Source organism: Rhagoletis zephyria, unplaced genomic scaffold (assembly GCF_001687245.7).
Source record: "Rhagoletis zephyria isolate East Lansing unplaced genomic scaffold, Rhagoletis_zephyria_1.1 Rzeph_scaffold_00631, whole genome shotgun sequence".
Classification (NCBI taxonomy): Eukaryota; Metazoa; Arthropoda; class Insecta; order Diptera; family Tephritidae; genus Rhagoletis; species Rhagoletis zephyria.
Window position 1 is genome coordinate 139,347 of NW_016157715.1, and position 24,379 is coordinate 163,725.

At 34.8% G+C, this 24,379-nt stretch overlaps 2 protein-coding genes across 2 annotated transcripts in view; one reads left to right on the forward strand and one right to left on the reverse strand.

The window, feature by feature from the left end:
- Nucleotides 1–940: 940 nt before the first annotated feature.
- Nucleotides 941–2,194, reverse strand: Pex11ab (peroxisomal biogenesis factor 11ab). Its single transcript, XM_017613252.1, has 3 exons — nucleotides 1,955–2,194; nucleotides 1,779–1,894; nucleotides 941–1,705 (listed from the first exon to the last, which is right to left on the reverse strand). The coding sequence occupies exons 1-3, from the start codon at nucleotides 2,014–2,016 to the stop codon at nucleotides 1,140–1,142; spliced, it is 744 nt and encodes a 247-aa protein (XP_017468741.1). The 5' UTR covers nucleotides 2,017–2,194; the 3' UTR covers nucleotides 941–1,139.
- Nucleotides 2,195–13,871: 11,677 nt separating this feature from the next.
- The window catches only part of LOC108360801 (uncharacterized), a 30,463-nt gene continuing 19,955 nt past the window's right edge, over nucleotides 13,872–24,379 (forward strand). Inside the window, exon 1 of the mRNA XM_017613241.1 lies at nucleotides 13,872–14,124. Within this exon, the coding sequence (XP_017468730.1) occupies nucleotides 13,998–14,124 (127 nt within the window). The 5' untranslated portion in view covers nucleotides 13,872–13,997. The remainder of the gene's footprint in view (nucleotides 14,125–24,379) is intronic.

Below are 24,379 nucleotides of genomic sequence, written 5' to 3' on the forward strand. Positions count from 1 at the left end.
CAGGTTCACAACAAAAAAGTTTCTGCATATTGAACCAAACCCTATAACCCTATGTTATTCGACGCGCTGAATGCGAATCCGAGGTCTGTTAGCCCACATCACGTCAGGTTCGAGGTCATTTGAAGGTGAAGTAGGAAAAAATTCATTGAATAAACCTGTATACTTGCCTGACTACGCCCATGGTGAAACGTTTTGCCGCCAAAACGATGTAAGCGACGTATTTTTTTCAGAATTTTATTTTTGATGCAGAAATGTCATCTAGTTGCATCCAGGAACGTTTCTGCATCAAAAAGAAAATTTTGAAAAAAATATCGCTTACATCTTTTTGGCGGTTAGGGCTCGATTTGCTTTGTATGGAAGAAACTGAGCAGCACCTTCAAAAAAAAAAAAATTATCAAAATTCAGCGATAACTTCAAACTTGCATATTATTATACTACAAAACTGCATACTCAATATTTTTCATAGAGTGCGAAATTTTTATGAAAATTTGTTAATTTTTTTTAAATATTCCATTCTGCAATTCACTTCCAAGAACATGGTTCGGATTATGGTCGGTTAATGTAAATTGGGCAGATCGAAAATGGATGCGGTAGTTGAGATGATTATCTTACAGGTCCATAGCCCGTAATATCCAGATGTCATTCCTTGTTGTAGGATCACAAAAAAATTATGGAAATGGCAGTCTTTAGCCCAATGTTGATTAATAATGCTCTATTAGCAGCAATCCTGTTACAAAAGGAAAATATTATTTTTTAGTTTATTCTAATACCGACTACTACGCCCGTTAGATATAGTGGATTTTTGAAATTGTTGATCCTATGAGCAATAAAAAACGGGTAGTACTTATTCTCCTCTCGATAAAAAATTTAATTTCAAAAAAGTTGGTTTCGTGGATTTGAAATAAAACTACATAATCAAATAAATTTTACATTGAAAAATAAACAACTCAAGAAAGACCAACGTTCAATGTAAAAATATGTACATTTATGTATACTACATACATTCATAAAAAAGTAATTTTTGTAAAAAAAAAAAAACAATACCCAATGTTAAGCTATAAGATCAAGAATCTATCCGCTTGTAAGAAAAACATAATTTCGTAATTTACTTCTAAGCTTATTTGCAATCAAACTCCTCCTTATGCCGGCGTCAGCTTTGCTGTTGGCTCTAGTAATGCCCATAAACCGGCAGCAGATGAAATTGCGCCCAATAGACCAATTGTGCGTGGAGATAGCTTTGTGTAGCCCAATCCTGTTAGTGGTATAAATAGATCACATAGATTTTTTATTGTATCAACAGCAACATCCTTGTGTCCCAGCACTAATGCATACGAGTGCAATGCCAATCGATTAAAGTCACGTAGTGAATTGACACGCAACGGTGAGATGTTAGCACCAGCGCGGGTTATGCCACTTTTAGCCCCTGCCTTATGCAAGTCGAGCAAGTGAAATATTTCATACACATCACGGCAAAGATTCATTATAATCGACAACAACCAATACTTGTTAGCGAATTTACCCCAACGTTTTGTGTTTATATCCTTGAAAAGACCAGTGCGAGCTAACCACATGAAGTGGTCAGCAAGTAGGAACAAGGACTGCGACAGCTTACTTAACGTCAGTGTGACACGTATCGTCAAATCAGGGTAGTGTATGGTGCGCAGTGAAGAGTAGAAAATATCTACACAGCGACCGAAACGGAGTACTGAAAAGATTTAGGAAGATGTAGTACTACATTAATAATTAATTGATCTTAATTTATCGCAACAGCTACTCACGTTTCCGGAATGTGCTGAGTATGTACTCTACCGTTTTGAAGCTGTCGGCTAACGCTGGACTGGCATCGGCGCTCTCCAATGAATCCCACAATGCACGAGATGTATACTGGACCAACCTTTAGCGGTTCAAGGGACCAAGGTAAACAAAGATACATAAGTATGTAATATGTACTTACCGAGCTAGTTTATCGCGTCCTGCTGTCTGGCTGTTAAGCAGCACCCATTTGTCCAAATTCATGTTTCTTCGACTTCCTTGTGCTTCTGCGGTTTTGTTTTGCAGGTGAAAATTTTATTTCGATGCAAAGGTCAAGGGTCAATAGTGAAAGCAAGCAAAACCGTATCGGAAAAAAGCTTACAATTGAATACAATCAAATATTTATTTTGTGAAATCCCCACCCGTTTTGTTTTTGTGTGTTGCTGTGAAATGTCAAAAATTTCATCCCTAAAAATCCCAAAACAAAGAATTGAAAACGAAACAAGCTATCAAAAATGTTCCCTGGGAAATTTCTCTGGAATGCACTACCGGAAATGATTGGTATGCACTACAGGTACAGGGTTGAACAAAGAAAAAATAGGAAGTGACATCGTATAGTGGTATTAAACATGTGGATTATTGTTCGCTGCGAAAACGAAGCCTGCGCCATCTGCATGTGGCTCTTGGCTAGCAGTGCTCCATAGGTGGCGCCGACAAACATGTACATGTATGTACACTGGCAATCAAAATTGAGTGCATGGTTTTTTTGTTTAAAATTGCAAAGTTTTCAAGTTAAAATATTTTTGTTACTTTTTTTTTTATAAAAATGTGGTTCATGCTTTAATTAAAACTACATAAGTCAAACTTTCAAACTTTACACAGAACATAGAAAATTTCCACGAATTAGTATACAAATTTTTAAAATTAAAAATATTTTTTTTTGCATTTATACAAATGGTGTTCAAGGCACATTGACCCACCTGTACAAAAATCGCGGCGCATCATGGACAAAAATTTTACAATTTCGGACCGAAAAATGTGAAAACGAGCTAAGTTGCCACGTTACATTTGTGAACTTCCGATAAAACCACATATGTTTGTGATTTTAGAAGTTTTGATTTTATTGAAAAAAATTTATGTATTTTCCTGCAGAAAACGTGCACTTTTATTTAATGTTTATTAAAATTGCACCTTAAAATACTAGTTAGTGGTTGAAATATTGGAAGGGAAGAGAGAAATTGAGTGTTTTGTCAAAAACTACCAAAAATTACCAAAATTCGANGAAAAAAATTTATGTATTTTCCTGCAGAAAACGTGCACTTTTATTTAATGTTTATTAAAATTGCACCTTAAAATACTAGTTAGTGGTTGAAATATTGGAAGGGAAGAGAGAAATTGAGTGTTTTGTCAAAAACTACCAAAAATTACCAAAATTCGAGATAACTTATTTTACTGGATATCGAGAAATAATTGCCACTTTTCACTTGGCTGGCCGAGATTTCTTCAATTTTACATTTTAGAATTTTTGTGTCGGATTGACAAAGTTGCGCTTGTTGGTGATGAATTTGCGGGGAGATAGATGTGCTGCGCATGTAAAAACGTTGTCAATTAATGTAGCATGTACATATAGATACATATATGTATGCGTGGGAAATGCATTTTCATTAGACTCCAAAACTATTGGGGCATTTTCGTAGACGAAATAAAGGCGACTCCTAAGTTAAAGTTTGTCAGCCCCAAATAAGAAGAAAGTTAGTATGTACATACATATATGTAATGTTATGTGCATGTGCAAGAACGTTATCAATAATAAATGATTTTGGAGTATGTGTATGGGGTATGCGATCAACTAATTAGCAACGAAATTCAATATGATATTGTTGCAAATTATGTTTATTTATTTTTAATGATTTTCATTTAAAATATAATTCAATCTGTAACAAAAACCACAATAATAAAAGTTTAAAAGCTTGCACAAATTGCAAAAAAACGAATTAAACTTCAAGAAATGGTCATCCAAATTTTTAATTAGAATATTTAAAAAAAATTTCGGGTATGCAGTATTGTAGTCCATTCAATTATAGTATAAGAAAGTTTAGATTTTTTTTTGTTGGGGTGTTGCTGTTTTTTTCCCATACAAAAAAAAAAAATTTGTTCATGTGTTATATGGAAGAAAATGCGAACAACCTTCCACAAAAAAATTCTAAAAAATCAACGGTAATTTTTAACGACTAGAAGCTTGGCCTTTCTTATACTATAATTGAATGGACTACTATACTGCATACCCGAAAATTTTCTAAATGTTCTAATTAAAAATTTTGAAATTTTTATAACAATTTTTTGAAGTTTGATTTATTATTTTGCAATTTGTGCAAGCTTTTAAACTTTTATTATTGTGGTTTCTGTTATAGATTGAATTATATTTTAAAGGAAATTATTAAAAATAAATAAATAAACATAATTTGCAAACAATATCATTTTAAATTTCGTTGCTAATTAGTTGATCGCATCTGTATGTACTACAAGCATCCATATGCGCATGCCTGGGAAATGGATTTGCATTTGACTCCTAAATTATTATTTACAAATAATATCTACGAGTATTGCAGTAAAAGTCAAGAACAACTTTGAAGTTAACAAGTGCATTGCTTTGTACATTTTTTTTTTGTTAATGCGTCCATCTCTAAAGTGAGTATGTGAAAAAAACTAATTTTATCATTTTTTTTAACTAACATACATTTTTACTATTTACATAATATAATATCTACTCGTACAAGAAGCGAACTTGATACAATGTTTTGTTAGGGATAAATGAAATTACTTTAGGATGAACTTATATGACCAATCTAGCAACACTGTTCCCGAGCTTGATCCGTCGCTGTATACAAATCAAGGCACAATAGGGATTCGCGGTGTTGACCGATGCATCGAAAACATCGATGTTTCCAATTCGATGTCCAAATAAGTTCCGATGTATTAATTAAGGCGATATTATTCGATGCATCGCTGTATTTTAAACGATGTATGGAAAATCAGAACTTGCAAGAGATATACCAGAGGACAACTTTGGTGAGTCCGATTCTGATATTTCTGGCGACATAATGGGCTATTTTAATCTTTTTGAAGTGGTCACTATAAGCTAGTGCGCCGAAATTGGAAAACATATAAAACTGAAAACCATTTATAATAAAAAAACGATAGAAAATCAGCTTTTGGAACGGTTGCTTAACTCAGAAGCTCAAACGCTGTTTTTTTTTTGGTCTTGCAAATATTTTATTGACACGGCAGACGAAGAGGATTGCTGCTGAGAGGCTATTGGGGGTCCATGTGAAGAGGTGGATGGTGTCGTGGGTATGGCGGGGTTCTGAATAAGAAGGGGTTAATCCTGGCTGGTGGCTAAACTCCGAGGACGGCATTAAAGGGGCTAGAGTTTGTATGGTGGTGATTTTCGCCCGGTGAATGATGCTTATGACTTGTGTGTTTGTTGTGTTGTTGTTGTTATTTTAGCCACACCACTGAGCAGCACTAAATCTGCTAGTCGATCGATCGCTGTTGGTAGACCCAAAAGCGTAACCTGTCATCAGGGTTGAGCGAAATGAAGAGGGGTGTTAGCTGAGTTGGTTTAAGCGGGCATTTCATTGCAATATCGGCAATATTTTCTCAATTACATAATAGGTTTATCGATATTACTACCGATATTGATAATGATATCGCTCTCTTTATCGTTATCCGTCTTCGTTGTCGACATCCTCTGGGACAAGGCGAATTTATACAAGGTGTGTTGTATGATCAGCTGATTTCTTAGCCTTAAATGTTTTTTGTTTTTGCTTTTACTGATTTGACAGCACACCCTTCAAAAGCAAAAACAAAATACATGTAAACTTTTGGGTGAATTGAGATTTGACATAACACCTGCAATACAAAATACATGGGGTTGTTGTTGTTTTAATCTAAATTCGCCAGTAACACCACCTTGTATAAATTCGCTCTGCTCTGGGACTTGTATTTGTAATCGATTTCACAAAAGTTTATTCACTCGAAATTGTAGTAGGCTACTATATATCTATACTCTTCTACGACCCACAAATTGAAAAGAATATCGATAATTTCTTATGGCTTCCAACTGGTGAAAAATTAGCTGGCTCACTCTCAGTTTTTTTTGTAGGATTTGAATAGGTGTAAATCTACATAAGTTCGTCTATAAATATTTAGTCAAAACTCAAGCTGTACATACATGCATATGTATACATATCTGCATACATACATATAATCCATAAATATTATATTTATTCATAACCACCAAGCACTTAATTCACTCTGCGTGGCTGATGCGTCTCAAATGAAATCAAATGAAATCGAATTGCCTGCGATTGGAGATCAATTTTTAAAACAATTCAATTGGATTTAAGCAGGGTTCGTATTTGCACACACATGCGCAGCACATCCTAACATTTTACGCTCACACACGTGTGCTGTGCATATAAAAAATTAAAAACTTGCTCACATCACATGTGTGTGCTGTTTGGTAAAAAGCACGGGCACATGTGTGTACTTTATTTTTATTAATATAAAGCACACGCACATGTGTGTGCTTTGCGTAGAGAAACTTATACACTTCGATTTCTATCTCAAATCTTAAAATAATTTTTTAATATGTTTTCTGTCATATAAAAAACAAACAACATCTCACTTTTTATTGAATTGTCTTTCAAAAAATAACGTTTAATAAACAAATTCTTTTAAAAATATATTATGTGCATGTGCATGGGCTGAAATTTGTACAAAAATCGGCTCACACACATGTGCATGTGCTTAATAACAAACAGCACACACTTTTCTGTGAGCAGAGTTTGTTTTCCACTTATGCACACACATGTGTCTGAGCAGTGAGTACAAGTTGAATGTGTTTCTGGCGTGTGATGTGTGTGCAAATACGAACCCTGGATTTAAGTCTATCTCTTTCATACATACATACATATGTACTTGTAGAAAAAAGATTTAAAACCACAAAGCGCTGCCAATATGAGCGTAATCGTAAAGCTTTTACTGCAAATTACACTTGCTGCCACGAACAACAACAACCTAACTACATACAGCCAATATCCAAAAGGACTCGCACCATTTTTTACACTATCCATCGCCACTGTTACCGTTAGCGCACCTACACATCACACTCTCGCCGGCAACCAACCAAACGATGCTCTGGCAATGATGGTTTCTATGTTAAAAGCTACTCACAAAAAGACAAAAAGTGTCGCTAATCAAATTAACTCTTTGTGAAATGCTGCGAGCGCGACCGAGGCACTTTGTGGATTATGAAAAAGGAAGGTCAGTTCAACTTCGACGAAAATATGCGACGCCGTGAGCTGAAAAGGAGAGTGTGAATGTGTGAGGCGATAGCAGGACAGACTTACAAGTAGCCAATAGCTGCCAGCAGTAATAATTTACGACAACGTAAACGAAAGACTAACAACTACTATTACAGGAAATTTTGGAGTAACAACAAAAACGGCTGCAGCGATAGCACAAGCTGGCGAAAATTGCCGGTGGAATAGTGGCTGGCGTGGCCGGAAATATGCGCTTTGATGTATTGTCACCTTTTGGCTTTGGTCTGTTACACTTTGCACAAAAGCGTCATGGAATGCACGAAAATAATAAGGAAATGAGATTTTTGTCTTGGGGGGGTAAAGATCAAAAGTGCTTATTGGCCCACATAGAAGACAGTCGTTGGAAGCCGGAATGACGGCAATATTGTTCAACTTTTTCACCTTAAACCTTTTTGTCATTTAGTGTAATCGGATACTACTCGCACCTATAAAATATGCGTACGTAAGCAGCATACAATTTCGTCAGTATTTTAGAATGGGCAGCTGAACTTATTTCTACTTGAAGTGCACAATGTTTTATATATTCGTTCATACATATGTATGCAGATATGTACTAATAATATATGTTTATTAATTTATTAAAATGGAGGCTACTTGAGTTTAAACGTAATGTGTATTGGATTTCTAACAACAACTACTACCCTGAGGGAAAGATTAGGGCAGTAGCCCTTCCAAACGGACCGCACTTAGACTGTACAAACTCCTGGGGAAGCGCCTTTAACACTTACATTTTACTTTAAGTCAGGGAACGAAAATAACGGTTATTTTTTTTTTAACAGGTAAACTTGGCCAAATATTTTTTAAGGCCGAAATAAAAGTCCTTTACTAATGATAAACAAGTTTGGTATTAAATGAAAGAGGACTAAAGTAACTTTAAAACTAAAATGTCTAAACGAGGAAAACCACCAATTGGAAAATATTTCAATAAAAAATGTTATTTAATTACCATAAAACAAACCTTGGGTCAGGTATATGAATTTCTTTTGTATTAAATTATAAAAAAAAATATAAATAGAGGTGGTAACCTTCGTTCGCATTTTCTGTTTAAAAGCTACTTCAGTCTTCTTTCATTTCATAAAATTTTTTTTTTTTTTAATTTGGATAAGCGGCTTGTGTATTACCCGGAAAGGACTTTTATTTTGGACGTTGTATACGTATACACACTTTGTTCAGCTAGTTTTCATTCAGTGTAAAATCGTGAGAGTAATTCCTCTGTCATTCTACTGTAGGCAGTATGCCTACTTGGATTGAGAAGTAAGCTTGTGAGTCCACGCTCACTCGGTGGAACGATAGTGACCGTTGGTTCAACTTGATTCGTATTCAAAGTTTCGTTCCTCAACTTTTCTGTGTTTTCCAGGAGAGTTTGGTGCTGCAGACTACCATTAGTGGATGTTGCAGAGAGAAGGCTAAGTTCTCCTAGTTTTGAAGTGATCAATAACCATTTTTTACCGTGTCGGGATCAGTGCCCGTAAGTACGTTCGAATAGATCAAATAAAGGTTTCTGAACGCATCCGTAGGCAAAACTAAGCAAGATGGTGAAGAATCTGGCTTTATTGGTAATTTTGTGGGCACTCATTGAACCACCCTAATAATCTAAAAATAAATAAATAAATAATAAGCCATTGGCACCAAATGCCGCATAAACGACTAAAATTTGCCTTGGTTAACTCTTCCGATAGGTCTAATGGAAAAGGGGCACCGAATGACGGGGAATGACGAAAATTCTTCACAAAATAAGCTTCTTTTGCTACTCATTTATTATTGAAATAAATATTTTAGCCACAGATTGTACACCCTTGTTACCGCTATAATATGCAATAATTACCCGATTACAACATTTTTGCCGTCCATAAGTACATAATTGCTGAAAATCCCACGCATTCAATCTGCACAGATTATGAATCATCATATGGTGGCGTTTAAAAGATTATAAGCATTATTCAATTTCATGACATACCGATGAGTATAAATAAATACATATGTATGTATGTGTGTATTTGTATTGAAATTCCATAACACTTGTGGCCCATTGCACCTTAACCCACTTACATGCACACACGAACTTAACTATAGTAAAAGTGTTTAATATAAGTCTCAAATTGATAATGTAATATAATTATGAGCGTTATGCGCTTATTTTATTTTTAACTTTGACACCTGAGTAGGATATCAACCGTTGCGATGAAAGCGGATACATATTTGCATTTGCATGTATGTATGTACGTATGTTTAGCAGTATATGTCGTAATCAAATTAATATTAAAAATAATGGAAAATAACGGTCACAAGTGACATCAGATGATTGTTATAAGAATCGTATAAAATCAAGGAATTTGAATGGGCCACCTGGTGCCGGCGTTAACGCACTACTCCCATAAGTGGCCAGAAATGTACTCCCACACGTAACAATTTACGCAACTTACTTGCCGAACACAAAAAAGAAGTTAGTTGAAGAGTGTCTCGGGATGTTCGCTATTTCCTAAATTTTCACTATTGTTGGCCTTTAGCAAGGTGAAAAAGTGTTGTCTCCATAATTTAAGGAGTACTTTGGACATCTGTCACCAGGGGCGCAGAAGTCTATGTGGTAATGAGGGCTCTCTGCGAGTGGATTGAACGCTGATTGACAAATCTGTTGGCTGTCTGTTGCGATTGCAGCTTTTCAGCGTCGAGCTTTCCGGACGGGGATGATATGGAAACGTTACAAATATCTTGATATCATAATTTGCGAGTATCCAGCTCTCAGAAGGTGAAGACTTGCACCACTTGGTGAAGTGCAGCTAAAGGGCCTATATTCAGCCATCAGCAAAAAGCCAAAGATTCAACTACAATCCGCTAAAGGAACGGCAATGTTCTGTATACATATCCTCAGACTCGTGTGTAACGATTTAACCTGATTTTGTGTTATTAAGTATATAATAGATAAAGTCTTATCACAGTAAACATCTAAAAATAATAATTGTTTATAATTAGGTGGCAACCTAGCCAAGGAACGTACATACAAAAGTTCGATCTTATTTTGGACTTTTTTCAACTAATACAGATCAGCTAACTTTTAAACTGAACTGGAAAACTATCTCGCGATACTTGGAACAATATTTTTTTCAATTGCATATAACTATCTATTTTCCTTTTTTATATGCGTGTATATAAGGGTAGTCCTTAAAATATCAAAATCTAAATTTTTATGGTATTATAAATATATCCACGAAAGTATCACAATAAAAAAAAATAAAATAAATTGGGGGTCGCTACCAGGGTTTTGAAAAAATTTAGTTTGTTTTTGTTAAAAGCGAAAAATTCGCAAACCTTTTACTTAAAATCTGATAAATTTGGCATTGAAACCTATTCATATAAATTCATAAACTTGCTGACTTATAGCTGGTCAAAGTATACAATTTTTTGCAATCAAAAAAAAATTTATTTTCTCGTGAATGTCTTTACTTTATACGTGGAACAAAATAAAGGAGTGCCCCGTGATGCTGATATCGCAAGGTTAATAATATACAGAAGTATTTCAAAACTAAAATTTTGTAGGAAAACGCAATCAAAGTTTGATGAATTCATACAGTTGGTATACAAAAAGACAGTTGACAAGTAATTTTTAGCAAAAAAAAAAAAACCGACTTCAACTCTCAAATAAAAAAAAAACCCTCCTACATTTAGCTAGAAAATACAACTTATTCAAAACCATTTCTTTCGATACCCATATTGGGATAATTCGTTTAACTTAATAAATAATTTGAATTTGATTTTCGTATATATGGCAACCCTTTAAAAGACTAAAACCATACTGCACATCTGCAGGTCAAGCCTTTTCATGTGACACCTCATTTTTGAAAATCGTACGAACGATACAGATTTTATGACTTGATGTTAAATATTTTACGCAACCCTCTGCGGCAGAGAAATTTTGAATTCGATTTTCTAACATGTGGCAACTCCTTTCATGGAACTAAAGCTATGTTGTAAACCAGAAGGACAAGGCCTTTCATGTGACACCTCATTTTTAAAAATCGAACGAACGATACAGAGTTTATGGCTTGGTGTTAAATATTTAACGCAACCATCTCCGAACTCGATTAAGAAGTTTCACTTCAAAAATATTCCGACAAACTGATAACCTCCTTCTTTTTTGGAAGTCGGTTAAAAGTACACCCTAATGTTTATGTATGTATGTGAACCCCCCACACAAACTCAAGCAAACACCTCGACATAGAGTAGAGTAACGTACGTATTTAGTTTTACATTTAATCGCGCCACCTCAAAGCTAATTTCAGTGCATTTTGTATCTACTTTTGATGTCATAGATATCCCCTACAACAATTGGGTAGTTTTTGGAAAATTCGACGATAAAAACGCAATCCTATGAGCTTTGAGAACATTGGCACGCACAGGCTGGCAACTAAACGACAAACTAATCAGCAACAATATCGACAGCAATGACAGCGTTGATAGCAAAAGTGGGAAACATACTTAAAAACATACGTACATACATACATATGTACATATATGGGCAAATCTAAAAAATAGGTAAACTCCAAAAAAAAAATTTCATTTTTCATTTTCATCAAGTGCTTCAAAAGTTAGACGAGGAATAAACATGAAATAGAAAACAAAAGAATAAGCTGGGTTCAAATTACGTTGTTCAAGTTGTAAAATTTGAGCAAAGATTTTGAAAGTTGAACTCACTTAATTGGGACGTTCTTAATTCAATGGCATCTCCCGTTTTACCAGATTGGCTCCGGTTTTCGAGATAACGGTATTTGAAGATTTGATTAAATTTTAACTATTTTATAAATTACTCCATCAGTTTTGAAGTTATTTTGCTAAACTTTTGCACATAACGGTTTTTTAATATTACCTTAATTATTCCTTAAAATTATCGAAATGGTTGCACTTTAACGTATAGCTCTAATACAACTGATTACTCAGATATGTGTTTTTGCGCTATAACTCTAATTTCATATCTGAATAATAAATTGTATGCGTCCTATATGTTAAAGTGAACCTATACTAAATTTTTACATGCTTAATTGGAGGAGTTATAACGCAAAACAACGTCTCTGGTCAATCAGTTGTATGGGAGCTATATTTTAGAGTAAACCGATTTCGATGATTTTATGAGATGGTGAAGGAAATGTTAAAATACAAGCGTGTGCAAAATTGTAGTAAAATATCTTCAAAACGGAGGGAGTTGTTTTATAAAATAGTTAAAATTTAAGCAAAGTTTCAAGTACCGCTATCTCCAAAACTGGAGACAATCGGGAAAAACTGGGGACGCGATTGAATTTAAGGGGCTCCAATTAAGTAAGAGCAACTATCAGAACCTTTGTCGAAAAAAATTTGATTTGATACCACGCTCGAAATATTCTGACTATAAGAAGGAAAATAATTAAAAGTACTAAATCGGCGTTTTCGCACACTTCTAGAGAACATTTTTTTGAAGCATTTTACAGGTATATACAACGTTATAAGGACTATTAGCTATATAAATATTTAGATCGTTTCGACGTATTTTCCAAATGTGCCTTCAAATAAGATATTTTTGGAATAAAAATTACGCTCGAGATCGCAGAATATTTTATCTTTAAAACATGGTTTATTCTGAAAGCACACCTCTTGCTAAGTTGTCAAATTATTCGTAATTGTTTGTAGAATACGATACATACTTAAAAAGTTCTTAAAATTAAATGCTTCAAAAACTATACGCGATAAACCGAAAATGTTGAAAATGGTGAAATGTGGAGTTACAGACTTAGAGTTACTTGCCATTTCGTTATTTTTTAATGCACACTTTTCTTACCTACTACATATGAAGTATACACATAAGTGCTAAATGCCCATTAAATTTCAAATGAGAATATGGTGTGCTTCGAAAGTTATGACATAATTAATTTTGCCCCTCTTAAAAATTACATAAAAAATTCACTTGTTTTCATTATTTTTTTAAATTTAAACACCTATAATTCAAAAGTTATGCAGCAAATTGATCCAAATCTTTTTTGAGGCTTCAAGTATAAGTCAATGAATTATATCCAAAAGCAACCAGCTTGATATAGTTTCCAACAGTGAAAATAAAGCTAAATAACACCAAGGTTACCTGTTTTTTAGATTTGCCCATATACATACTTATGCCTGCAGTAAAGCGACTGTGGCACTAAAAAGTCAACGTGCTTCATTAAAAAAAAAAAAAGCGAAAGCATAGACTTTTTCAATTTCCACGCTTACCTTTAACAAAAACGTTTGCTCCTAGTGGAGTTGGTGGCATGGCATCCGCATTCAATAGGACAGACAAACTAGCAACCCCTTGAAAGGGGTAGTCACTCAATCGCCCACCACCCCTTTCCAAGTCATAACGCATTTGGCTGGCCAACAGGTGTGACCCAACAGTAGCGACTACATTCAATCAACAGTCCCATTAGCATCGCCGTGTTATCTTTGTAAGTTCATATGTGTGTGTGCGTGTATGCCATCTGTGTTCGTATATGCGTTTGTATTTGTACGTAGTAAAGCTGCAACACACAGCTATGGTCGCAGTGTATAAAAGCAACGCCACTTTTGCTTTCGGTTCTCAGTTGTAGTCGACTTTTAGGCGCTTAAGCATTGTGCGCTCAATATTACATTTTTAGAAATATTTTTAGCGGTTCACGTTTACTACAGAGTTGAAAACTCTAATTTTTTTTTAAGTTTTAAAAAGTTACTTGCAAATTAGTGTTAGTTTTTTTTTTTACTTTTCGTTTGTGACAAATTTACGTGCAACGCGTGCGGGCTGCACCAGTAAGTGCACCAAAATGTGGCTGTTAAAGCGCGACATTTAACAAGAGCACGGATTATTTGGTTTATTTAAAATTTTTCGAAATGCTTACAACGCCTGTTTGTTGCAGCCGCTGGGGAAGGGCGAACAACAGTTGCGGCTGCAGTATGTTTACTTTGTGGCCGTCAAAGTGGACGTTGCTATTGTTGATCACTTTCATCATGAACAAAGGTATGTACATATGTATGCGTGTATACTAGTAAATGTGTTTATGTGGAGCCTAAAAATGCTCTTAAAAGTACCTAATGGATGAGGATTTAGCAACAATTTTGATTTTGTTGATTTTCTGATAGTTTGGCCTCACATTTAGCGTACAAATTTAAGATTCGGAGAACTGGAGCACTTTTTAGCGATTTTGAAAGTTTTTGGTGCTTTAAAATTTGGAAGTATGAAAAAGTAAATACATATAACGCTGTACTATATTTAAGGCCTGCTTTCATACATACATACATAAAAACATACATCCCGAAAATCACGGAAAGAAAATCCTGAAAGATTTGGAAAAATAAACAGAACTATTTTTAAAAGCCTAAACAAGTTAAAACAAACTCGAATAAATCCCACAAAGTTCATAAAATGGCGAAAGATCCTAAATAAAACTAAGACCGAAAAAAGGTTAAAAAAATCTCGAAAATATCCTAAATGGTTGCGAAAAAAACGCGTAGTACATAAAAATCCCGTAAAGTGAAATAGGTAGAATTTCGAAGTATCTGAAAAATGTTTGCCTTAAAATATAAAAGCAAATTACAACCAAGCAAACCTAATAAATTTATATTTTTTCAAGTTATGCGAAAATAATATTCTACAATAGGAGTATTTTAATGGGGGTTTCGGAAGAAGATACGAAAAATTTTTCTCTATCTTGAAAAATTCTTAATTGTCGCGGTAAATCCTAAAAAGTAAAAACAAACCTAAGAGACTCCGAAAAACCAAACAAATATTCCGAAAAGTAAAAAAATAGGTCCCAGAAAATTTTCAAGAACCCCGCGAAAAATGGGAAAGAGTTCTTAAAAGTTGGGAAGCACTCTCAAAAATTAAACTCGAACTTCCTGAAAAAATCCGAGGCACGAAAAATTGTTGCCTTAAAAAATAAAACAAAGTTAAAACCACAAAAAGGGAATTTCTACCTTAAGGTTATAAAATTAAAATTTCTCACATTAAACTGATCGGACAAACAAACCAAATAAAATGTCTCAAGTATGAGAAAATAATATTGTACAATAAGAGGATCTTAATGGTATCTTCGGAAGACGGTGCGAAAAAATTTTCACTAAGTACATACATATATATGTATATATGTATGTTAGTGGGCCATTCCATTGTGACTGATGGGACAATTGACTCCATAACGTCATCAACTGTGAATTATTATTTACTATATCGAGCCCTATCCGCCAAAATAACGTAAGCGACATTTTTTCCAAAATTTTCTTTTTGATGCAGAAATGCATCTAGATGCTATAGGAATATTTCTTCATCAAAAAGACAATTTTGAAAAAAGTGTCGCTTACGTTATTTTGGCGGTTAGGGCTCGATATCATCGGAACTTATAAAAGAGGGAAAGATATTTTTTAACATAAGTAGAGAGTAACTTTAAAATTCCTTTCAAAAAACAAGCAAAAAATTTCAAAATTCTTTGTAACTATTATATGAATGAATTTTCGAGCCAGATTTTGTATGTTGTAAAATATAAAAAGTTACAGCTTCGATTTATTTTATTTCTTACATTTTCCAACAGATTGAGGAAATGTAGTTATTTAGCATAAGATTACTGCGGAAATATTGATAATTAAGACATTTCAAAATTTGTGTCGCTTTGCTCTCTTTTACATGGAATGACCCCAGTATCTTTTAGCGCCTTACATGCCATTTCTTCAAAAACTGAACCAAAAAAATAGCCGTTATGGTGTACATTTACGGGTTAAAATGTTCTATGAAACAAATTTTGTTCCTAAATTGTACGATGTCTCAAGTGGCACACTGGTGTATAACTAGGTGTAAATTTACGAATTTTGGTATAAATCTGATTAATTATAACAAAATTCACAAATTTACACCAAGTTATTTATGCACCAGTGTGCTACTTGAGGTATTTTTTAAATCCATTTATACAAAAATGGCATGTATTAAAAATTTGATTTTTAGAAATTTACGGCCTTCACAATTCGTGATTCGCGGAATTTGAATATTTAATATTGCCGGAAACGAATTGAAAAATGTAATATAAATCTTCTCCAATAATAAATTGAACAAGATCGCGTTACCATACACGCAAAATGCACATCTCAGGATGATATATAGTTGGCTGTTAATAACGACCGTATAAAAATGTTGCTCATACGCCCAGTACCACTAACTTTTACTAATGTCTTGCGCAACGCTGTCATCATTATAAGTTTGTAAAAGGCTCTAAATAACAATTTTGAGGTTCTACATGAGAAACAAAACATTTCAAATGTAAACTCGTGCAGAGCAGTTGTGAAAATGCCACCAAATACCGTCAAAATATCATGAACATAAAATGGTATGGGCAAAAAGTCTGCGTAGATTCCACTAGTAAATAAGGAAACAATTTCCAGTTTTTTTTTTTTTACTCTTAACAACAAAGCTAATATTATAGCAGGCACTTTTTCTGCACATTTTAATGACGCTGTTGTTAATATACTTTTTCCTTCATTGCGCTAATGACCGATCTGAAGATCTTTTTCATCGCTCGTTGTGTTACCTGAGCATTAGCGTTTTTCATTTGATTTATATGATTAATATCATTACAATATTTATCAACCTATAAGTTCATAATGGCTTAATATTTATAAACTAGAAAAAGAAAACTAACGTTACTACTACTCGGGAAAAATATTTGTACATATTCATACATATGTATATGTATATGTATCGTTTTTTAAGTTTCGATGTATGTAAGTTGTAATTTATAGCTGCCGATTACTCATATTTTTAATAATGAAATCAAATTTACATATTACATCAATTGTTGATTTAAAGTCGATGGGAAGGAATTGGTTGATCGCATGAAAAAGTTATTTGGCATATGCTCAACGTATTTTTAATTTCATATTGACTCATTCATCTTTGTTCAATTAAATCAATCAAATTGGCATGACACTACTTGTGGGTACTGCAATTGAAAAATATATATGCACTAGCCATTCGGCGGAGAGAAAAGGCGTGAGTGAGTACCAGGTACTTATGAAATAACACACATATGTAAATAGGTTAGGTTGGAAATTAAACATAAATTTCATTTCGTTTTATTTATTTTGTCGGGACCAGTATATGACTTTTCCTGCCTGATCCCAAAATTGTCCTGAAGTAGTGCTGAAAAAGTCATTAGCTTGTCCCGAAATTATGTGGAACAAGTCTTAAAACGGTCCCGGAATGGTCTTTTATTAGTCCCAAAATGACCCCGAACAAAGTACAAACTATCTCGGGATCGCTGAAAAAGAACCAAATTTGACAAGGGATGACGAAAAATCCTTCCGCGATACATAATATATGTATGTTCCAAATATGAACGAAATTGGAGCATAAATGCGGTGCAAAATATAGACTCCCGCGCCACCTACCGGCTAAATTTATTGTAGAGTTATTGGCTTCTATGTGGGTAAATTGCATTTCAAATATGAACCAAATTGGACTATAAATACGGGGTTTTCAAATATCTCGAAATACCTACGCCACCTAGCGGATTAATTTATCTTTCATATTGCACGGTTTGAGCTAGCTTTGAAATTTCAAGTCTATAGCTGGGTTAAAATGCTATACAGTAGTTATAAAATCAGAAAAAATCCGATTATTTAGCATGAGTCTGCTATATGGATTAATCGAAGTTTAGGGGTACTGCTATTATAACTTCTTCTCGTTGGTCGGATTGAGCAGAGATCATAAAACTTCGCCAATTGCCGATATCTTTCAGTAATTATATGAAATTCAGTTTTACTGCAAAAAACTCCCTTTGACCTATCTCGGCAGCCAGTTCGAAAGCGTTCTATCTCAGAAAACTTTCTTAGAACACCCCCTTAAAGAATTCGGTTCAAAAACGCCCTATATCAGCTGCCGAGATAAGGCATTTATGAACCAAATTCTGAGTTACGGCGTTCTTCAAAAAAGTTCTGAGATAGCGCGTTTTTCAATCAAAAAAACGAAAAAGGACTTGCTTCAACCAAATTCTGAGTAGGGCGTTCTTGAAAAGTTTTTTGAGGTAGGGCGTTTTTTGAACGGGCTGCCGAGATAGGTCCTTCTTTCACTCAGCCGTCAACTTATACATACATTTTACATAGCAGCCAGCCAGCAAAGCATCCGAAAACGATTACGAAAAAGGAAAAAAAGCGGATGAAATGCTGTTTTTTGTCCGTTTACCGATTCCTTTTTCGGATACTTTGACGATCCGTTTTTCCACTAAAGTGTACGGCAGAAACGAATGTAGAATAGTACCGAAAATGTTAAACGGATAAGTTCTTGGCTGTTTTTCTGATTGAATTTTTCGTTCAATATGCTTTCCTTCTGCAGTTCACAGATGCTTTTTCATAGTTCGAAAATAAAGTTAAGGAAGCGCCTAACGGCATACGAACTTGGCGCCTTCTGAAAGCGAACAAATACTAGCATGCTCCCCTGCGCGCAATGAAAATTCAAGTCATTTTCTGTACGTTTCCGGGTACGAAAATCGCACTGTTTTTTTTTGACGGTTTTTGGATAAGAAAATGAATAAAAATTGTAGTCGTTTTCCGTACATTTCCCGACACGAAAAATGTACGGGACCGCACTGTCGGCAAAATTTACTTTTCTCTGCTGGCTGTGATATGTATAGGTACTCGTATGTATGTATGTATAATGACATAAATATATGTGAAGTTGGTGATGTTTAACTAGCTGTCGATTTCCCTCTAATCACTTATCACAGAAATTTTCCCACGCCCACATATGAATAGTACATAAATTAGATACGTATGTATTTATAAAAAAGAAATATTATTGTACAACAATACAAAAAAAAAAAAAACAAGAACTCAACAAATGTACTTCCTTATCAGCAATGACACTCGCAAAATCAAACAAAGCGCTGCTCGCTTTCTATTTGCCTTTATATTCATACAATTGATGAATTAATTGAAGAGGGCCACTAAATGGTTCAATAGTAAAACAAAAACATATGAGCATTTTTTAAAATATGTAATTTAATTGTAACAACGAAAAGTAATTACTAGTACAATAGACGCAGAGCATAAGGACGATGCGTTGAACAACCCCTCCAACCCCTGAGGCATTCGTAATGAGAGCATGTAGAGAGGAGTGGGTGTACTAAGTGGCTGCGGCCAAATGAACAAACACAAAGTATGACGAAATTTTTAATTTTTAAGCAAACATTTTAATTACCTTACATACATACAAAGTAGTTGCATGTAATACGAATACAAAAGATAAAATAAAAGGTGTAAATTAAATTTCAAAGAAACTGGAGTCAAATTAAAATGAGTTAAGTCATAATAGTAATCCAAGATATGAGTAGGTTAAAGGTTTGGTGTTGTACTACATATATGTAAGTGGGCAGACATGTTGCATTGTGTGACCCTCAAATGCTTGAGCGATTTTAAGATGTGGCTTTTCATGGCAAGAACATGCTTGAAGCTCTATCAAGAGCAAACTGGTATAGGTGTATAAGTTAGATTGGGTAGAAGTGTTCCATACTTTCACCCAGATACATAGTGAATGCTCTCTTTGCGTCAGTGTCAGTAGAAGCACATTCCGCTAACCGGGGTTCCTATTCAAAGAAAAATCAAATTATTTCCATGGCATAAGATTACTGAACTCGCAAATTAAATTGAGCAGATCCCAGACTTTCATCTCCGCTACCTCCGCCAGACTGTTTTTGAAAAGGCGTGTGCCCAAGTGCTTGACCGCTTCGCTGTAGGCCCGGACAGCAACAAAGAAAGAGGTCAATGGATTCCTCCTCATTATTCGGCATTATTCGAGCCGTGGCCCTTGATGACGTTGGTAAGGAGTCATACTCTAGACTTTTTTAGTTGCAGGGGGTCTTATGTCTGATGTATTGTGGAACGATTTTCCGTCATCCCTTGTCAAATTTGGTGTGGAGACAAACCGGTTTCGGCGTTGTGTGTCACACTGAAGATGGCACAACGCCGAAACCGGTTTGTCTCCAAACCAAATTTGACAAGGGATGACGGAAAATCGTTCCACAAGACATCATACTCCTACCCTGTCGGAAACACAAACAACCAAAAAGAAGGTCTTATGTCTTTTTCGTACAACACTGCTCTCCTACTATCCGCCTAGTTAATTGGCAACTCAGAGCCGCATCTGGCCATCTCATCGCTCGACTCGTTCCCTTCAGTATTGTTTGGCCGGGGAGACGGCAGAGAGTGACGTTGTTATGGCTCAGTAATACCAAAGTGGCACGACATTTCCATACAACCCCCGATTTCACTATTTTAGATCCTATTGTTTCCGAGGGCTTGGCTATTGTCGAAGATCGTAGCTTTCTCGTCTGCCAACCTGCTATTCAGTAAAAGGTTAGTAGCCCTTTTTGTAGCATAAATCACTGCTTGGAAGACACACCAATCGTTCGGCAGCTAAAACGACTGTTTGAGATGTAGGTCGCGTTAGTAGAGACTGGCTCTGGGGCCTTGCTTCAGTTTTGAACCATCAGTATAGATAGATACATAACATTCTTCTCTGGTCGGAAACCTAATAGGTATCTTAGTATTGCAGTCCCAAATTGGCGTGATGTAATCGGTATGTGTCAGCTTTGATTTCAATAAGCTGGCCACTTTTTATTTCATACAGTATTTCTGCATGCTCGAAATTTTTATTGGCTTTCCTGAGTCTGAGAGCGCTCTCTGCACCCGTATATGGACAAAAATATACAGCAGTTGCACAAAACCCACTGATTAGCATAGACCATCTATCGCTGCTGGGGAGAAATGCAGAAAATATAAAGTCACTCTACGATCTATCACGACGCGAGCGAACAAAGTATCCTTTTGCGAGCGAATGAGAACTTTTGAAGATAGGAAGAACCCATGGTGTAATAATAACAAGTTGTTGTCAGTAACTTAACCTCACTTTTTCGGCAGGTCTATTCCGGTCACGCATTTTAAAGTAGTATAAAAAGTACTAATTATTTAGTACTTTTAATCCGTTCGTGCATACTATTTCAAATTAAATGTAGAAAAATGTTTAATTACAGGCTTATAAGCCTGAATATATGTTTGTATCGTCAGTTCCACACAGGTTGGACATATATTGTAAATAAGGCAATTTCCTATAAAACTGTAAATGATTTTTTAAATAGATTAATAATAATAATAATAACAATAGATTGGCGCTTACACATATGTTAGTGTTTGGCCGAGCTTCTCCTCCGACTTGTGGCGTGCGCCTTGATGTTGTCACACAAAGCGGAGGGACCTACAGTTTTACGCCGACTCCGAACGGCGATTGTATTTTTATGAGAAGCTGTTTTTCATGGCAGTAATACACTCGGAGGTTTTCCATTGTCTGCCGAGGGACGACAGCTGTTAAGAAAACACGTTTTTTCTATAGTTTTTGCGATGTTGCTTTGACCAGGGCTTGAACCCAGGTACTGCGGAGTGAAGCGCGCACTGCTTACCACTACGCCACGGCGGCTGACATATAGATTAAAACACATAAATATCGATAATATAAGCACAATCATAATTTAAACATGCTGCCGCTCTATTCTAGTGTATCAGTAGTCCAGTTGGCTCGATATTATGACAATGCAGCAAAAGATATTTAATATAAAAAAATCGCCTTTCCATACGATTTTTGTGTACGTCTTTTTCCATTGATAACTACGATATCTTTTATATTTTGAGGACAAAAATTATACAAATCCAGCAATTTTAAATATTAATATCGTTCTGAAAACACCAAGTTCTTTGAAAATCGCGATAAAATGATTTACTAAAATGGAGTATTTTAAATACAATTTCCCAACTAATAGCATTATAAAAATTAAGATCGGCAGCACTGAAAATAAGCATGCCGATCTTGTCAAAATTAGAACAAACACGTCGCTACTGACAACACCTTGTTATTATTCCACCATGACCATACCCAATATCTAAAATCCTTGAAATTTTCTTATTATTTTTGTGTCGATTTAAAAATCTTTGTTCTTAAGCATAGTATTTTATTCCTGTTTCACGCGAAAAAGCTGTTAAAATGCATATAAAACTTCTTTCTGTGAAATAAGTGTGAAGTTTGCAACATGAAGCTAGCAACACAATTTTCATGACATTTTTAAATACACATATACATTTTAAATTGTGTGAAAGCTGACAGTTTATAGAATTCAGTAGCGGCGAAAACAAGGGGGGTTAAGTGGTTAAACCTTACCCAAGCCGATCATAAACTTGCGACGCAATTTCAGCTTATGCCTGTCGGTCTTGGCAAGAATGTAATCATGGTTTCAATAAACAACTTTTTGATTAAAAAGCAGATTTTTGACAATTCCTCAATTGTGAAAAATTCGAAGCGGCATTGCCCAATTGTAAGTTTTTTGGTGTGGGAGATTTTATATCCTAAATTTGGGATTATAAATAAAATAGTTGTGTTAATATTTACCTTTTAAAAATAATTAATATCTTATCTTAAAAACGTTTGAATTTTATATTAAATTCGGTAGCAACTTGCCAAATCAATATTTTTATATTAGTACAATTTTAGTGAACATATTTTAAAATTTTTTAGTGTCCTCATGTCATCTGATTATTTCACAATGTAGTTTTCTTTATCGGATACGATGATTCCGATATAATTCAGACACTGAAATTATACATTTATTTAATACATATTGTCTTTGTCCATTTAACAGCAAATGGAATTTACTTTGGGACCCATAGGCCGCGAAATTTTTCCAGCAACACATATTGTTTTCAGATGAAATTTTGACACACCCAAAAGTGAAGTATAAAATAAATAGATAAAAACAAATTTTCAATCAAACTGATTTGTGTAGTTCAGGGGCGTCTTTTGGTAAATGTTCTGGAGGCTGTTTTAATATATCCTATCTTATTATATATTTCTTAGCTTTTCTACATTCTGAGAAGTTGAGAGAATGAAGTCTAATGTTCTTTTTTTGGTCAACTACGACGTTTGATTTAATTTTTTGCAATCATTAGTTCATTTCCTTTGAGGAGTCACAATGCCCATACCGTCTATACCGATTTTTTGGAAATTTCGGACACAAATCTTCCAAGAATGGTTATAGGCTAAAACAAAACCGATATTTAAAGGGGGTGTGGAACCTCCCATACAAATAGAATTTTTCATAGTGCATATCTCTGGAAGTATTTATGGTAGAGTTCTGGTATGGATATATGTATGTACATATATGAAGTCAATCTCAAGCTCATGCAAAAATAAGGGTTTATTGGAAAATGCAGCATGCCACCGTAGAACTTGGAATAGAGGTAAATGAAATCAATCTCTGAAACGATCTCGTAGCCAGCTACGAGAGCTAGCGGTATAAGCCATATACACTAAAATTTTGGTGACGCATAGATACCTCTGGAAGCATTTACATAGAATACTGAGATGAGGCATTTTTCCAATGGAAATATGTACAGAAAAACGGGCGCGACACCTTCTGGAAAGTAACACGATCACAGGGTGTATCCTTATACCTAGAACCATGTTAAGGTAAACCTTGAGGGATTACATTCTTGCCAAGACCGACAGGCATAAGCTGAAATTGCGTCGCAAGTTTTACGATCGGCTTGGGTAAGGTTCAACCAATTAACCCCCTTTGTTTTCGCCGCTACTGAATTCTATAAACTGTCAGCTTTCACACAATTTAAAATGTACATGTGTACATATTTAAAAATGTTATGAAAATTGTGTTGCTAGCTTCATTTTGCAAAAATGTTGCAAGCTTTTTCCCAGCGTGAACAGAATACTACATTGCTGAGGAAATGTTGTGGAATTTCACACTTATTTCACAGAAAGAAATTTTATATACAATTTAACAGCTTTTTTGCATGAAATAGGAGTAAAATACTAGGCTTAAGAACAAAGATTTTTAAACCGAAAAAAAAATTAATAAGAAAATTTGAAGGATTTTAGATATTGGGTATGGTAGCACGAAATGTCACAATCTGCTTAATTGTCAGGTTGTTAATATGGCGACGAAAAAGTGACCTTGTTTTTTGTATCATGGAAAGGAGCACTAACTGCCAGGGCTTACGGCTCGCTGCTATAGTGCGATTATTTTTTCTATACAAGTTAAATCATTAGTGAATTGGTTGAAAGGAAATAATACTAGTTTCTACTGCTACATTAATTAATACTACATTAAAAATGTGAGTATGAAAATACATGAATAAAATACATAAGATAAGTATGTACAAGTCTGTTAAACAGATAA